The sequence below is a fragment of the Struthio camelus genome, chromosome 22 (assembly GCF_040807025.1).
Source record: "Struthio camelus isolate bStrCam1 chromosome 22, bStrCam1.hap1, whole genome shotgun sequence".
Classification (NCBI taxonomy): Eukaryota; Metazoa; Chordata; class Aves; order Struthioniformes; family Struthionidae; genus Struthio; species Struthio camelus.
The window spans coordinates 6,850,710-6,869,272 of NC_090963.1; the positions used below are offsets into that span (position 1 = coordinate 6,850,710).

The window sequence follows — 18,563 nt, forward strand, 5'->3', positions numbered from 1 at the left end:
AACCTTTCTGCTTTACAGTGGTAATACTGGACGAGTTTTGAAAGCTCTAGCCATATTTAACATAGATTCTTTCCATTTTCTAGGTATGCCAGATATTTGCCATAATATATTGAATTATCCATTTACTGAATAATCTGTGTAGAGGAGAAGTTGAGCTGGAACATAGTTGCTTCTGATTTTCTAAGGAATTTTCTGAAGACAATTTTAGTATCTCATCACTCAGGAAAGCAGTGTGTGTCACAGATTTGGGGAACAAGCTTTTTGTGTATTGACCCATCCCCAACCCTTTTTAACACTTGTTTTGCATTAAATTGCCCTTTTTTCTTTGCCTAGGCTCAATAGATGAGGGGGTTACAGAGGGATTACCCACACTCCAAAGTACTTCTGGCACTAACGCTCATGCAGATGATGATGATCGGTATGTACCCATGTAGTGTTCAAACTGTTCTGCAGCAAGTAGTGTGCTGTAATTAACCTACCCAACCTTAATCTCTGAATGTCTAGCTGTTTGTACGTATATTTCTCTGTGTTGATCAAAGTACAATCAGTGCCTGAAGGATCAGATGCTTTAGAAGAATGTAGGTGATGAAAGTCAGCATTTGCTTACTTGTTGCTTTTCATTTCCTGTGTATTGCCAGGCTGCACTGGTAAAGAAAGATATTCATGTTTTTACTGTTTCTTCGTGACTGCCCTTTATTAATAAATAAAAAGTCTTTATTGTGAAACAGGTGTGGTTGTTACATGCATACTACAGCTGATGTAAAGCCACAGAAGCAACAGAATGAAAACAAGTAGCTAATCTTGGCCCCTCCAGACAGTATTATTGCCATAAACCACAGAGCATCCTTAAATCTTTTCTCCCAAACTTTCTGCGTGCAGCCTTTTACCAACATACTCTGTCATTCTATGTAAATATTTAGCAACTCATTTTGTTGTGAGTGATTTATTAGCGGGATAAGGGAAGGCTGGCAGAGAAGGAGGAACTGAGATTGTTCTGCTTGGTCGAAGATGTGTGGTAATTCTGTTAGAGTGAAGTTATGCACCTACAAGTGCGTACAAGGGTACACACAGTTGGTTTGACTTGTATTTCTTTTCTTTGTGGTGCGTGTCAAGCATGGTGTATAGATAGCTATTCGGTTTCGTAGCAAGACTTCTACTAAAGTATCGACAAGCTAGCCTTTGTGTTGTATTTTGTTAGGCAAGTGGGTCTGCGTAAGAAGTGTGAACCTTTGGGAGTGACTCCAGAAACTGTGTCAAGTGAAACTCCCTATAGAGATAACTATCAAGAGCTGCATTTTTATTGCTCATAAAATCTTTCCTGTCATAAAATCATTTCTGTCTAAAACCTGCCCCACTGCAGGAATAAATCTGAAGGGAAAATAACTGCCTAGAAAAGATTTTGTGTATGACAAAGAGGATTTTAGCCACCTGCTACCTTCTATTGTGCAGACCTCAATATAAAAATAATATCTAGCACTTAGAGTTTTGATTGATAGTAGAAGCACTTGTTGCATTAGAACTAATCCCGATTTTTTAAAGCGGTAACTCTAAAGTCAAGTTGCATATGTATTTTCAGTGGTGGATAATTGCAGAAATTTCCCGTGAAATTACAGAACTTCAACAAAAACTGCATAGAAAATTCAAAATGTATAAAATCTGTGAAATTTTCCACTGAAAGATCTCTTCCATGTAGAGAAGAAAAGAGTATTTGCCCTGGTTTATTCCCAAGTTTGAAAATGGTTCGTTGCAGAACAAAAGAAACATGAGCAGAATGAAGGAGAATTTGTGCATTGTTTATATAATGCTAAGGGAGCTAATAGCTACGTGCATTTATAACAATTTTGCACTACAGAACTAAGATTGTCTACCAAGGGATGCATTTTATAAATTCACAGGAAAGTTACAAGACAGTACTTATCCCGTAAATCAGTTAAATACGTAAAATGGTGCTTTCAGGTCACAAGAAGCTGCCTTTCACATGCTTGTGTGTATATGCCTCTCAGGATGGGACAGCGCATTCTGGTGCGCTGTGACAGCCCTTTGAGCGCTAGACTTTTCAATTCCCATTTCAAGCACAGGATGGGGGCATCAGCGGATAAATACGGCCTGTCATTCCCTGTGCAACATTTTGGATGTGTATATAGAAATGAGATTATACAGGATTCTGAATGCAGTCAAATATTTAACCTCAGCCGAGTCAGATTAAAATACAAAAAATGAACAAAACATACAGATGCAAAAAGATTTCCTTACGTTTTTGCCTATTTTTTAATGCATCTTTGGTTTAAGTCCAAGTTGTACTTTGCTTTATTACCATAGATTCTCAAAATGTCAAAATCGGTTCTGAGTGAACAATGCAAATTTATATTGGAAAATACGTATTTGAATACATGTACACTATGTATCTATTCAGAATACAAAGCAAAAGAGTAGTCCACCCAAAGGCCTTTCAGTATGACACCCTTTTCACTGTGGAAAAAATTGTAAATATTTTAAAAGCTAGGATGTTTTATCTCTTCACTTTCTATGTTAAATAATTAGCATAATTAATTGGTCCTTCTCCATAATCAATTAGTTTCAAACAGCAGGTCCTATGCACATTGTTCTCAGTTTAATAGGCACACAGGAATCTGTTAAGTATTAAAACTACTATTACACTGTAATGTCTGTTATGATCTTTCTCTAATTTTTCACATTTGGACTCTGGTACACTTCTATAATAGAGATACGTAATTTAGCCTTGACTAGCGTAACATTTAGTCTCAGTATAGGTTTTTGGCTGTACTTAAAGAGGAATTTCAAAGGCTAAAATCTAAAAGATTTGTAAGGTCTAATATAATGGGAACCTCCATTTTTCTAAAATGTATATCATTTACAAATAGAGGACATTTTTAGACTCACTGAGCATTCTCGTGTACATGTTTGCCAGCATTTAGTTCTACAGAGTCGGCTATGCATGTAATCCGTGAAGAGAAAAAATTGCAAGTGGACTGTTCTAATATTATGATTAAAATGTTTGAAACATCCTTTTATACAGCTGTTACAGAAATTCTGTTAGATATTAAACAAATTAAAATGTTAAATCCCACATTTATCACAAATTGCAAGTCATGAAAAATGAAGTGAGTATAAGAGGAAAAAGAAGCAGGGGAGGGAAAATATGTTTGTATTTTAAAAGACATTTCTTCATTATCCTGAGGTCCTCAGATATGTCACCCATAGGTATTTCAGCCTGCTTGCAATGTAAGGATGGAAAAAAGGCATATCAGTCACTGGTAGCAGGAGAGCCTCATGTTTCCCGTTTTATTTCCTTTAAACATTCTTTCTCATCATGGAATTTTTTAACAGAAAACCCAAACTTAATTTTAAATTTCTTCTGTCCCCATAGTGCTTCTTCCCTTTCTGATTCGTTTGCAGAAGCTGGCACCAGTATAGACTTCTGAGGATGAACTGGCCCAAGAAGGCTAGGAACAAAAGGAGAGCTGTGGCTCCTAATTTCTGCCCTGGTTTGAGTGTCTCACTGGAAAACTCTAGGTGCAGGATGCTCTTTGGCCTCTCTACGATCAGCTAGTCCAGGAATGAAGGAGGAAGTAACTGAGAAATGTTTTACCAGAAGATGAAGTTCTCTATAAAGAGGTTAAGCATTGTCACAAAAACCAAAATGTAATTCTTATTTGAGGACACTACATATACATGTATATGAGTGTGTATATATGCATATATATGTATATATGTACCTCTACAAGCAATAGCTCTTGCTGCCCATCCAGTCATCCTTTTATCACCCCTGCATTGCACCTGTCACTTCTGTTGGCACATAGCTGTGAAAATCTTTACTGTAAATTCTCTCTCCAGTCTTAAGTGCAAGGAAACCTTTTTTGAAGGGATTCACCCCTTAGCTAAACTGCATGACGTTTGTCAAATACCAGATGAGGGGAAAGATGTCTGTCCTGGGCCCCAATCTATTTGGCTAGTATAGTGCAAAGCATATGGTTGCACCAACTCCAGAGAGAAAACCAGCATTTCCACATCTGAGCAGAGTAAAATCTGTTCTTTATCTAGCGATCTCCTCACAAACAGGAAGAGGAGTGCCAGAGCTTATGGCAGAAAATTGGTTAGACAAATCAGAACCTACACTTAGGAGTGTCCTCGTTCATTTCAGGTGCATTTGGTGAGCCATCAGTTGACCTTTTTGCACCCGTAAGTGGCAGTGAAGTACCTTCTGTCAGGCCCAGGATGTGAGCTGATAACTTCCTCCCTCTTGAAAAACCTCTCCTCATGCAAAGATGGACAAGTTTGTGAGCATCTGTCTTTTCCCCAGCTCTCTAGGACCCTACTGTGTATCAAAAGAAATGAAAACCAATGAAATTGCTTGTCCAGCTCCCCAGAAATGATGCAGCTCTGAGCAGCTTTGTTTGTAATAACTTAGATTGGGCAGTCTGTGTTTCTCATAGCAGAAGTCTGCTGTATATGTACAGTTCACGCCTGCCCAGACAGCACTTTGGGACTCAGTTTGGGTCCAGCGTGGCCCATTACTAGTGTCTGCTCAGTACTAACCCTGCAACTTGTGTGCTGGCTCTGTGCGGAGATGTTCTCGTATATCTGGTTTGTGTTCCCTGGTACCAGCTTTTCCATTACTGCAAATAATAGAAGCTGATTGGATAATATTATCAGCATGGGGGACAAATTCTGTACAAATCCTAACATAAAGTTTCCTTAGAACAAATATTATTCCAGCTCTCTGGGAGGCAAGAGAACCTAGTAGGTTTTACAGAGTAATTTATATTAAACTCCTGCAAGGAACTCTCTTATCTTCCATCCATCAGGCGATACTTTCTGGTAGCTACTTTCTCTTACCAGACAAGTTTTACAGCTGGAACTTCTGCAGCTGATACTTATCGTTGTACTCAGAATTCAGATATCCACTTCTCACAGTTGTCTGAACATTCATTTCCAGAATAAACCAAGACAGTTAAGGCACTGGTTTAAAGAGATGATCCTACTTCTTGTCCTCTTCTGCAGATCTGGTCTGTGGGTTTTTCCCTGATGCTCAGGAAAATGTGTTTATGCTTAACATCACATTTCACTCCTGTAAGTGTTAAAAGTCCATAAACTCAGCTTAGCCTAGAAACCGACAGTCTAGGCTAGAGATGGAAGTAAACATGCAAAGCTCTGGATTTGTTCAATTACGGAGAATTTCTGACCATCTGCAACAGGACAGATTGTTGCACGTTTTCCACCGTATATATATAATACTTTAGAATTTAGGAAAGTAGAATTGTTCTGGCCACGGTAGCTGTCACCTTCAGGGTACGTTCATGGCCGGAGCAGTTCCCTGCTGCCAGTGACGCCTGATCTGCCATCAGGCTGTGAGCAAGCTGAAATGTCTATTTCAACAAAAATATAGACCGTAATGCTCAAGAAAGGGAGGTCCCAGGTAAGTTCAAACTCCTGTTGTTTTTATATTTGTCCCAGCAGGTTGATTTTTCTTTGACTATGCCCTTTAGCGAGGGAAATACCTTGCCAGAGGACTTGGCTTGTAACACCTTAGTTCCATTAAACAGTTTACAGCTAGAGGGTATGCAGGAGCAATTAGTCAGCTTTAAATACCTTCTTTGAAAGTTAAATTGTTCCTTCATTACAATCTCTGTGTAGTTTTTTAAATACAGCAGTTGTGCTATTCTCACAGAGTTGATTGAGTCAGGCAAGGAGCAAGTATCAATTAATTAGATTAATATTTTAAACTTAGAAATATGTAATTATAGATACTAGTGATTGTTCATTGAGCCTGAATTGAAATTAAAATGAATCTGTTTTAATTTGCTTTATAAATATCACTGAAACTGCAAAATACTCCTTTGCTTTCCAGTTTTGCTCAGTTCTTTAAATTCTCCTTCTCGGACTATTTGCTGACTGTAGATCATCGATACACTTGAAAAAATACCTACACTGGAAAAAAATGCCCATGCTTAAAAAATGAAGTTCAGTTTGCAGCTGGCATTCAGACCCCAAAAAACAGAAGTTGGATATTATTCTCTTTTTCTGATCAGATGTACAAAGTCAGTGAGTATAAGACTTGAGATGCAGGTCAGACCTGTAGTTACAGAGGAAGCGATTTCCAGTGTAAACAGAAAACAGAAATGGTAAAGGCCTGTCTTTTCTTTTCTTCTCATACAAAGAGGTTCAATGTTCCAATTTTCCATGGGCGAGGCTTCTTATTTTTTCCTCTAGCTTGCTTGTAAATCAGTGAATTTTTTCTTTGTAGTTTGGAGAACGTTCAGTATCCCTACCAACTCTACATTGCTCCTTCTACCAGCAGCACAGAGAGACCCAGCCCAAACGGCCCAGATAGACCTTTTCAGTGTCCAACCTGCGGGGTCCGGTTCACTCGCATTCAGAACTTAAAACAACACATGCTTATCCACTCAGGTAAGAAACATTTCCGTTCCCAAGAATTATTAATTTATAGACCCACAGAGGTTTGCTCACTGTGCAGCGAACAGAGTAATGCAATTCTTTTTTAATCACCTGTCAAGAGCTTTAGAACTGGTTGTAGAAAGCCTGGATAGAGGTACGCCTCATTGAATGCATGTTTTGATACATCACATCTGACTGATGGTTGTACTTATGGATGATTAATGTTTGTATGGACTGAAAAAATTCTGATTGCTTGAAAGCCATCTGAATAAATCATTGTCATGATAAGATTTGAGACGAAATGAAGTATTATTGGCTTTGTTATTATATTAAAGAAGTGGTGTAGACTGATTCTTCTTCTTAGATGTTGTAATTGTCTACTGTGTTGTAGAGGAGACTCACAGCCAAAAAAAAAAAGTTTATTTTACATACTTGTGTTGAAGAATGTCATCTGCTTCTGAATCTCGTAATTTTGGGAAGGGAGGTTGAAGAACAATGTAATTGGTTTGATAATCAATTTAGCTACTGTAGACAGTACAGGTAGCCAAAGTTTTGTGTGAGTGCTTCTGCAGAGTCGGTCTTGATCGGCAAATTTCACTGTATTCATTTTGATTTTTAACCTAACTATGAACTGTTAATATCTTTGCTATCAGTATTTTTCAAGACTTGTCATCAATATCTGATGATAACATTGACATCTTACTGAATGTAAGGGGAATATAAAGGGTTGTTGCAGCTGAGCAAAAACCTAAACGTTTTAGCATCTTCTGGTTTTATCGTGACTCTTACCTGCACAAAGATGCAATACTGTTTTTGTGCAGAGCAACCGCAATTCTCAAGGCATAATTTTTTCACTGTCAGCAGTTATTTGTCAAATCCCTTCAGGCAAAATGACCGTATTCTGTTTAGGCCAGCAGCAGTAATCTGCATTTCATATTTAACAAAAGCAAAGTGAGTGGGCATATCAGTTATCCCAAATAGGTTGCTGAAGTCTTAATTGATAGCAGGCAAGCTTCAGCAAACCATCTCTGCCTGACCTGTCCCTTGGCAACCCCTGGGCAAAGTTGGGAGAGATCTGAATACCTGTTTTAGAGTAAACAGTGTGCAAAAGAAACTCTTAAACCTCGTATAAGTTGAAAGTGCTTTCACATAAACAAAATGACTGGGGATTTTCCTCGAACTTTATGAGGAAGTAGATGCCCTTGGAGAGTAAGCTAGCCTGAAAAGTTTTAGGTCCACAAGAGAATATTTTAGAATATTAACTTGTTTTCACATGCTTGACAAGGAGTTTCAGTGTAACCTTAACTACAGCCTTTACTAAATAAAAGCCCCAATTAAAGGTTCAGCTCCCACTTGAACATAAGGAAAGCAGAGTGAAAAACGAGCAGAATTAACAGCCTGCAGGGGCTGATGCTCATTCAGCCCTTTGAAAAAAACCTTTCTTCCTCCTTGACATCTCTAGTATGAATTGAGTTCCGGATTCTTGGCCTCATGTTTGGATTTCCACACTTTCTGGGGTTCAGACTTTTTATTGAATCTTAACTTTTCAGCGATTCCGCCTTTTATGTTGTAGTAGTTCTGTTTGGCTGTGATTACTTCCTGTCAGCCACTGCAACATGCTGCAAAGCCCATATGTTTTGGGGTTTTATTGGTGTGTATAATAAACAAGAAATGAACCAGTAACAGGATTTCTAAAATAACATGAGAGAAAATGAGAGGCATGAACTTAAATGGTCTTACAGAACTGTCTGTCACGCAAAGCTGCTGAAAATGTACATATAGAAGGGTTCCCACACAATATAAAGGCTGTTACTTCACCCTTTTATCACCATTCCTGCTGCATTACAGGGGCATCCTTGTGCGCAGACAGTCCTGCCAAAACACTTCTCTGAGGCCAAAGGCAGCCAGAAAAAGACATTGCAATTAAGGGTCGCCTGATAATTGCATTGTTGGGAACCAGTCTGGCACAAGAATCTTCCAAGATCAAAAGCATTCAAAGATGGTTTGAGATGCTGACTGCATCAGATATTTTTTAGCCATGGCTCAAGATCTTAACCTTAGTGTAATCCATGGACGCTTATGTTCGTTTTAAACTGTGAAGAAGCGGTGTAAGAGTTAAAGATGGATCGCGTTGTTATGAAATTTATTGGCCGTTGGTTCTGAGTAATCATAGCTCTGTGCTAATTGTTTTTGCCATTTTAAAGTTAAACAGACTGTTTCTTCTTAAATCAGCACTTCGTTTTGAGTGACTACAGCTGGTGTCCTTTTGTTGTTAGAAATCTGGAGGGATTTTGCCAGTGACCTCTGATTACAGAAGGTGAACATTTTTGCTCTCTCTCCTACAGGCATTAAACCATTTCAGTGTGACCGCTGTGGGAAAAAGTTCACCCGAGCTTACTCGCTAAAGATGCATCGCCTGAAGCACGAAGGTAAACGCTGTTTCCGGTGCCAGATATGTAGTGCCACTTTCACTTCCTTCGGGGAATATAAACACCACATGCGGGTTTCCCGGCATATTATCCGCAAGCCTCGGATTTACGAGTGCAAAACATGTGGCGCCATGTTCACCAACTCTGGAAATTTAATCGTTCACCTGAGGAGCTTGAACCATGAAGCGTCAGAGCTAGCAAACTACTTCCAGAGCAGGTGAGGTGCACAGCAAAAACCTAACAGGGAAACTTGCTTTTTTTTTTTTTTTTTTTCCTAAATCATCTTTTCCTGCTTTCAGGGCAGCCTGCTGTGCCTCTCATCAGGTTGCCAGCTAATTCCAGTCAAATTCATTCTTGCACCGCTATCTGTTATATCTGATCTGTTTTACAGTGTATAAACTATATACAAGAACACTGAAGAATCCAGTGATATGCAGAAGCTGCTTCTGGGCTACTTATTTCTCTTTTCAGTAGTATCTATGAACAGGTTAATAATGTTAAGCCATATCATTCTGTACTGTAGTATCTGTGGAGTTCTGTAAATGATATAAGATCCAAACTCTTGTACATTCCCTGTTCATTTGTATAGGGAGTAGGTATATGACTTAATTGTAAGTGCTTATTTGATAGGTGAATATTATGGAAAGAGTGGATGACTCTGCATTTTCTCTTTTTTAATTTTCTAGGATAACATGTTGCTAAATGAGCAGACTGATAGGGTTTGATATCATGAAATAATAAAGGCCACTTGAATATTTCTTGTTTATCAGGGTGCAAAAGAATTGGCCTGTCTGACAGATGCACTTCACTGAAGGCTATTAAAAGGCATCTAAATGGGTTCTGAGGTGTCAGACTAGCACTATATTCTCATATTGAAATAAATGTTTGTAACCATTTGATTCTTAGATAGAAAAGTGTGAAAGCAGATGAGGGAAATCTGGAGGAAGATAGATCACACAGCTCTTAAATCTATTGAGAAGGTGCAGCTTGATGTGTATAAGTTGTCTGTCCTCAGAAATGCAGAAGAAATCTATTGTAAATATTATAGCATCTACAATACGATCACACATGATTTATAGACGTCTTATTTTTTTCCCTGCAAACCATTTCGGCATTTTTTTCTATTTGATTATCTTGGAAGTGATACAGAATGAAAGAATTACAAAACAAACTAGGAAAACCAGTCACTGTTTTTCCAGGAGAATATTGTTTAAAAGTACAAGTGCTCCGTATCTGTGGGTTTACGTAGTTCTTGTTCTTAGCGCTTGTGCCAAAGCTAGAGTGAAAACTCTGTGCTAAGAAATGATGCTGTGCTTGTGGTAAGCACTTTATTGTTGTCGTCAGATTGAAGTGCATGATTTTTAGTTGTTTTAGTTTGAATTTCCAAACATTAGGTCAGCATAGCCAATTGTTAATTTGGGTTTGAAGAGGTGAATGCTTTTCTGCAGAGTGAACCTCAGCTGTCTCTGAAGAAAACTTACTGCTTTTAAACGGACTACGAGGAGGAATCAAAGCGTGCCAATACGCATGTTTATGTATATATGTGTGCGTGCGTGTGCATATGTATATGTGTTTGCCTCTAGGACAAACTTACAACGTGGATATGCCTGATACTGAATGTTTGCAAAGAAATTTAATTTTCCTCATGTGCTTGAATTCTGGAAATATTGCTGGACAGTTCGATAGATTTTCTTTAGATATGCTCAGCCATAAGAGCTGAAAAGAGTAAGTTATAGAACTATTGGGCAGAAAGGGCTGAAACTTTGTGGCTCAGAGAAGGAAATGGAATTCAGTTCTTTTCACGGCAGTATGATATGTGTCAGCATCAAGAAAGCACCATCATAGTTGGTAGCCTCCTTACACTTTAAACAGAACCTTTACTTCCTCTCAGACTTCTGTTTGCAGCCTCTATTCTCTGAGAGGAGTAGTGCTGCTGTTTCTTGGGTGGATCTTGCCTCCGTGATGAAAAGGCCCACTTCTTTGCCAGTACTGAACTCATGTTTTATTTCTGTTTTTCGAAAGTTGAGTGCTCCCTTTTTTTCAGTGAGATTTTCAGGGCCACATGATGTTCCAAGCACTAACTTTCATTCTCATCCAGGTGATCCAAACTAGATAAGAAGTTACCGTGTAGGAAATACAGATGCATAACAATGCAAAATAGATGTCTTTCAATACATTCTCCTTGTATGTAAATGAGAATCAGGTTGTAATGCTTAGTGAAGTATGTTGCTGTGAGGATCTTAGAACAATGTGCGATGAATATCTTTGTTCTCTGTGCAATGCATTACCTATCTTGTGTGATGTATCTGATACAAAGAAACTGATATTATCTAGTGTTTATTTGAAAAATGACATTTCTCTTCTGTCCTTTGCCCCTCTTCTAGTGACTTCCTAGTACCGGACTACTTAAACCAGGAACAAGAAGAGACCCTCGGGCAGTATGAGCTAGGGGAGCATGGCTTTGAAAGCAACTCTTCTGTCCAAATGCCTGTCATTTCACAGGTCTCGTCGACTCAGAATTGTGAAAGCACTTTCCCCTTGGGGTCTCTGGGTGGGTTGGCAGAGAAGGAAGAAGATGTGCCCGAGCAGCCAAAGACTAACACCACTGCTGAGGCAACCGCAGGTGACCCTCCGAAACCGGAGCTGTCATCTATTACTATTGAATAATTCATGGTTTGTTTTCATTTTTGTTCTTTGGAAAGTGCCTGTGTTTGGTCCTGTACATTTTAATTTAATTTTTTTAAACAAAACTGGGGGGATTTTCCCTTTTTACTTTGTAAGCTACGCTTTAAACAGAAAACTGCAACAGATGTTACATTATTTTTCATGACTGAATGATCACTTCTGTGAAAATATTTAAGACTGAATGCACAAAAAGATCTTGTCAGAACATCGTGGAAGCTGTGATACACTTCTAAAGAAGAACTAACTGATTCAGATCACTTTAACTATTTCTTCTTCCACAGTTAGAACAGCTCATTAAGTTTTTCTTGCTTCTGCAGACCCTCTGGTTAAAGGAAAGAAATCAGAGGAAACCTTTTTAAAATGACAAACAAAAGGCTGCATTGGAAACCATTATTGAACAGTTTTGACTAGTTTTGCGTGGATTGCTTTAATCTTCTGCTTATAAAATGACCCTTCGTATCTCTGTGCCTGCTGATTTTCAAAGTGCTTACTGTAACCCTTTTCTTGGAAACAGTAAGCATTTTTGAAACTAACAGTCACACGCTTTTTAAAAACACATTGTCCCTTTGCATCTCAGATGAATCAGTTTTGACAAACCAAGCGATATCATGCCAGGTATTCCTACTTCTTATATTCTAGTCCTTTTAGAAACTGTTTGATCAAGTAGCCTGTCCGGATTTGCCTATTCAAGGTTAGGCATGAAGATAATATGGTCAGGAAAAGTCTAATGGTGCATAATGAACTGAGGAAGATAGAAAAGTATATATGCTTTGCATATCCATGCAAGCCTGACAAATATCTCATGACTGTATCTTTCTGAAAAAGGGAAACCACATACAAAAATGAAGGTTTTCTCAAATTGAAGTTCTTAAACCTTGGCCAGATTGTTTGCAGTTCTGGTCACTTCCCTCTATCATGTATACTGTATTTTTACTAATCTCTGAAAGCTAGCTAGAGGGAGTTTACAGCTGGGGAAAAAATGAGCTCTTTTGTGCATTATTGCACACTTTTTTGTTTATACATATGCATGTATAGTTTCTGAGATTTTTATTAGTCTACTTTGGACAAAACACGCAATTTATTCCCTTTAGAGGCCAGCTTTCTAACCCAACAGGGGGTTGTTTACAAAAAGCCTATATAGCAATGATAAATTGTTCCTATTTCAAAACATTTTAAATCCTTGCCAACTCAGTTTATTAAAGGCCATTACTCTGGCTACGTATATAGCTCAAGTAAGCAATAAATTGGAAGATTTGCAATTTCATTTTTCCATATTTAGAAAAAGCTGCAAATTTAGGGTGTGGGATTTTCCGAGCAGTGATTCTTGTTTTGTCAAGGCTGTTTGGGCTATAGTACTGCTTTGAAAACTAAATTAGGAATTAGATTAGGAGGTTTGTGGGGTTTTATTGCTAATCACGTTAGCTCAGTGTTTGATGCCAAATGGCTATCGCCTACGTACGACATGCTGAGAGAGTAGTTATTACTTGATCTTAGTATTCCAAAGGCATGATATACTCCCTTAGTTTTGAATCTGCTTTTTGAATTGTTGTTTTCTATCCGAATTTGTTTTACACAAACATGAGGAGGAAATGAAACCAATAGAGAAAGGTTGCTTCTGAAGAAACAGAAGGCACCAAAGTCATATTATTTTGCAAGATCAATTTATATTTGGTTAGCTGAGGCAGCTCTGATACCCGGTAGATCTGAGGCATTTCTACTAATAGCAGACTTTTGTAAGGAAGAAAGCTTATTGCTCTTTGGGAAGAGCTTAAAGGATTTCAGTGGCTTTTAAGTATTTAACAGTTTTTCTCCACTGTGTTTTAGGTAAAAAACACACATTTTAGTTAAGTAGAATGAAAACAGTTGGGATTTCAGTCCTTTCCAAGTTACTGGAGTGAAGTTTCTCCGCCAGATCCGAAGGGTGTTTTAGAAACATGCTGCAAAGTTGTTCTCCGCTACAATTCAGTCTTGTATGTCTGCATTTGTAAGTCTTCTTAAAAGGGCTTGGAGGAGAAATTCTTTTTTTGGTGTATTGTACTGTGAATTAGTCCAGTGTCTGTCAACAGATGGGCAGAATTTAAAGACCAGTTCTCTTCCACTTCTAATTTCTATAACTGAGAAGCCAGTGAGACAAGCAAATGCCTTTTGCCGCCTTTTATCCTAAATTTTAGGGCTAAGACACTGGACTCAAATGTATGATTTTCCTTTTTTGATCTAAATGTTATGCATGTTTCTAGGTATATGAGAATCCTTTCTGAATCTTGTAGTAAAACGTACTTACACAAAAGACACAGTCCCAGACTGTATAGATAAAATATTCAAAGGTCAGCTATAGACAGACATAATTTTTTGTTAGAATCTGGTAATTTTCTCCCAGTAGATATTTTGCTAAACAGTTTGCTTGTCATGAGATGTGCAAATACAGAATAGACGTATCTGGATATTGGGTTTTTAGAAGACTTTACAATTCGTGTCAGAAGGTAGACTGCTTTCTGAGTACCAAAGAGAAATTAAAAACTAGTTACAAGGACCTTGCAGCTCTAATCTGTTCTTCCTTGAAAAGAAATTAATATCATTAACTGTTAACACCTCGGTACCAGGCGAGTCATGGGTTCCATTGCTCATTGCAATGTGTTACATGTTATCTTTTCAACCTCTTAATCTCTGTGTAGTTCTCTACACAGTTCTGTAGTCTCTTAGCTCTTCTCACTTTTCAGTCTGGTTCAACTGCAGGAACAATAGAGTTCTTACTCCCAAGATTGTTTTTTTGGTTTTAGGGTTGGGATTTTTTGGGGTAGTTTTCCTGTTTGTAATGTTGTTTGTTTCTTGTTAATATGTCTTTTCTCCATAGAAGTGAACGCAAATTAAATTCAAATATCATTTTCTTTCTCCTCCCTAACTTTTTGGAAGTGTTCAGTGCTTTGGAATGCTAATGTCCTTCACAGGAGAGATGTAAAATATTAGAACATCTTAAAACAAGCTCTGTTGCTAGTATTTGGGTTCCAAATTGAGTGAGATAGATATCTAACTAAGCTAAATGAAACTTGCCTTAAACTACGCTTGGGATTAAACCTAAAGCATAGATTTCTCTCAACAGATTATTAGAGGATTTCAATCCCTGCAGTGCATTTTTCTTTTCCCCACAAAAGGTTTTTTGGTGTGCATTAGTGTTTCCACTTGACAAAGATCACAGGGTCGCAGAATCACAAAATAGTTGAGGTTGGAAGGGACCTCTGGAGATCTTCTAAATCCAGCCCCCCTTGCTCAGAGCATGGTCAATTAGAGCAGGTTGCTCAGGGCATTGTCCAGTTGGGCTTTAGATATCTCCAAAGATGGAGACTCCACAGCTGCTCTGGACAACCTGTTCCACTGTTTGGCCACCCTTTCTGTAAAAAAAAAAAAAAAAAAAAAAAATTATTACGTTTAAATGGAATTTCTTGTGTTTCAGTTTATGCCCATTGAGACTCCATCTTCTTTGCGCTCTCCCATCAGGTATTTATGCACATTGATAAGATCCCCCTTGAGCCTCCCCTTCTCCAGGTTAAACAATCCCAGCTCTCTCAGCCTCTCTCCATATGACAGATGCTCCAATCTCTTAATCATCTGCATGGCCCTTCGAAATTGTTTAGAATTTCTTGCAAATAGCCACGTGTAGGACCCATTGCAGCAGTTTCTGGAATGAGGAGTGGTCTCCAATTCATTCACAAAGTGGTTTGGGTGTATTTTCCTTTTGCATATCCTTCTGTGTGGCACTGATCTTTGCGCTTAGTGGAAAATCCTGTCCTCCCCCTTTTATTTTGCAAGTAGAGTGCCTTCACTGTCACAGAACTAGCAAGGTTCTGCCATATGCTGGGGACCTGGATTCTCAGAGTTTGTGCTTGGTCTGTACCCCTCGCATGTTGTATAGAAGAGTATCTCTGATGGGAACAGTGGGAAAGCAGGGAAAAGGTTTTTCTCTGGCTGTACGTAGGATAGTGTTTTGGGAAAAGGGGCAAAAATGAAAAGCTTTCTAGTTCCCCACAAAGAGTGGAAAAAAAACAAGTTGTTGTTAGCTGCGTGCAGGATTTGGCCCCCCGGACCATTTGTGAGGGTTTGTATTTTGATGCAGACACTTAGCCCAGCTCCCCTTAAAATCCATTGGGATGCCTTCACAGTCAGCAGATTAAGCTCCCCGTAAGAACTATGTGTCAATTTTCTTATGCCATGTTAACAAAGGTTGTGTTCCTGGTGTTTTGCCTGTCTTACTACAGTTTGAGTTCGGTTGTCAGGCTCGCAGATGCTATGGTCAAGTCTCTCATACTGAGAGATCAGTAGACTAGGTTTTTGAAAGTGGTTCTGGGTTCACATGTATCTTGAGTCTAAAAGGTGTGAATTTAAACTTTTTAAAAAAGTAATAGCTGCCAATGCAGTAAAATATATTTTATAAAACTATGATCCCTATATGTCCCTTACGGGATGAAATTTTATTGTTTTTAAGCTATGGTTTAAAGTTTTTATATGAGGGCTTTGGTCGCTTCTTGGTTGCTGGCTTTCCCCTCCAGCCCCAGGATATAGAGCATTGAGACTATTGCCAGTCTCTCTGTAAGACGCACCATGAAGCATTTTATATGCAAATAGAATGGGAGCTTTGTGCACCCTGCAGGGATGGAGAAAATGCAGATGTAGGAGCACCTGTGGTTCCTAGATCCATTGCGACTTCCACATCAGAATATGGAAAATAGCTAATTTTCATTCAGATCGATTAAGTTCGAGTTTTGCTTGCAAGGTGAAACCCACTTTTGGAGGGTTCTCATCTCCAAATTTGGACATAATAAATTCCATAGCATTGTGGTGACACATAAGAGGGTTCAAGGCCAGACTGTGCCTCAGCCACATCAGAGATCCCTGGTACCTAGAGTTGGTTCAAAGTATTTGCGGGAATGTACCATAAAACAAATGTGAATTTTTTTAATGCAACAGTACTTATTGCTCTGGGTTTTTGTTAACTCAACGTGTGCTATTGCAGTAATGCAGTGTCCCACAGGTCTCACCTGCAAATCTGGTTGCACTAAGCAAAGAGCTGAATCAGTTTCTGGTGCTGCCAGCCTGTGTGGCAACTGTACCTACCGTCTTCCTGAGGGTTGCTGAAGTCCCCAGAGGAGTGATTTTGTTTAGCCATTCGTTTAGCTGATGCATGCTTTTGATATTCTGACTTATAGACCTGGCTACACAAAGTTCTTGGACAGCTTCCTTGCCCTGTCCCTGCAGTGCCTTCACTCTAGGCACTGCCCTATGGTGAAACCCTGAAGAGGGAAAGAGTAAAGCTGGAGCAAAAATGTGAATTAAATTATTGTTGGGCTTCTTTGTGCATTTTAGTAACAGTGAAACCCCCTTAACTGTGCCAGTCTCCGGTCACCAGCCGTATATTCAGTCATCATCTCATCCACAGTACAGCTTCTCTTGTTGATGCTGGCCACAGCTAGATTACTTGGCATGTTTATTGACTTAACAGAATTGTTTTTTGGTTTTGGTTTTGTTTTTTAATGTATACGATGTTTAAATACACTTCACATTTTATATAATACTATCTGGCTATTAGTATTTTTCAGGAACCATAGTTCTTGGTGGCTATATATATTTTTGTGACTTTTTTTGTAAACTAAGTGCCGTTTCAACGTTACAATCATTTTTAGAGTTATTGTAATCAATGTGAATATCATGTTTTTTCAAATCTGTTCTGAGCCTGTAGTGTTTGCTTTGTGATCATATGTGTAATGTATATATTCTGTATAGTTACATTGTATTGAAATACTAGCTTGTTTGATATAAGAAAAGTATGTATTGGGTACCTTTTTGCTAGCCTGGTTGTTTAATCTTTAAAAAAAAAATGTTCTAAAATACAAAAAAAATTCTCCAAACTGGTCCCGTTATAGGTCAAAATTAAGGGGGGAGAAAAACTAGTTTTGAGTGTCTTTGGATAGAAACATGAAGCTAAGATTTTTCATTAAAATATTAATGTTTTATGGAGTATATCCGTGCTTTGTGTCGTTATTTAACCACACCAGGGTTTGTCTTGCAGTACAAAAGACTGGCTTGGACCTTGTGTAAGCTCTGCTAGTAGAACTACGTTCTCTTACAACTTTTGCTTATAATTAGGCTCAAAATAGTTGGATATGATGAGAACTTATCGTTGCTGAAGCTGTTTCTGGAAGGAAGGTAGTTTAAAACAAAATAAGTATTAATAAATGATTAAAGAGGCTACATGAGTAAAGAGTATTAAGAATAAAGTACACATTGCTGTTTAATTTTCCATTGTATATTACATTTCTTTTTGTTAATGTTCTCTTTTAGGCTGTATTCTGCAAAAGCAGTGCGGCCGTCTTTTGAACGGGGTTGTATTGATGGAAAGCCAGCCAGGAACAAGGCTTATCAAATTAGTCAAAACAGAAGATGTTTAAAAAGGACAATAGACAGAGTCACCGTGATTGCAGCTGTGAGCTTCAGAATAGTCATGAAACAGCCTAGAGTCTTGGGACTTAAATTCAACCTCTGCTGGTTTCTGGCTACCCTCGCAATTAAATTAATTTGCCTCCTACAGATCCACCTGTCTGACCAAGCTGGAACGCTGGCTGGATCAACACATAGCTAGGGCACAGGTAGGAAAATGGAAGTTTTGTAATTGCTTGGCTGAAATGATTATAACTCTCCCCAGTAACCTAGATGAATAACAAACAGACTGACATGATTAATACACTAGCAGTCAAATTGTGTTTAGCATCTGACACGGGAATGAAAAATAAATGGAAAAGCATTCCACTGTGCGGCATAAGCAGCCACAATGAACCTTGGAGAGAGGTGGTTAAGAGTTTAAAGACTGCAGGTTCTCACTTTCTCCAGGTCCTTGCTTAGGGACAGAAGTATTTTATCAAAAGCGTAATTGGAAGAGGGAACATATCTGGTGAAGGCTTGGGAGAGAATTAAAGTTTGAGATGTGGAGGCTTTCACTCTCTTTATTGGTCTCTCCCAAAAGCAGGAATTTAGCTGCTTTGAAGA

At 38.5% G+C, this 18,563-nt stretch overlaps 1 protein-coding gene across 4 annotated transcripts in view; it reads left to right on the top strand.

Annotated features, from left to right (window-relative positions):
• The window catches only part of ZBTB44 (zinc finger and BTB domain containing 44), a 43,559-nt gene extending 26,022 nt beyond the window's left edge, over window positions 1–17,537 (top strand). Inside the window, exons 3-6 of one of the 4 annotated variants that reach the window (XM_068916725.1) lie at window positions 334–418; window positions 6,266–6,429; window positions 8,763–9,063; window positions 11,231–17,537. In XM_068916725.1, coding sequence (XP_068772826.1) covers window positions 334–418; window positions 6,266–6,429; window positions 8,763–9,063; window positions 11,231–11,513 — 833 coding nt within the window. In that variant the 3' untranslated portion in view covers window positions 11,514–17,537. The remainder of the gene's footprint in view (window positions 1–333; window positions 419–6,265; window positions 6,430–8,762; window positions 9,064–11,230) is intronic. The other 3 variants (XM_068916726.1, XM_068916727.1, XM_068916728.1) reach the window with 3 other exon arrangements.
• The last annotated feature ends 1,026 nt before the right edge of the window (window positions 17,538–18,563 follow it).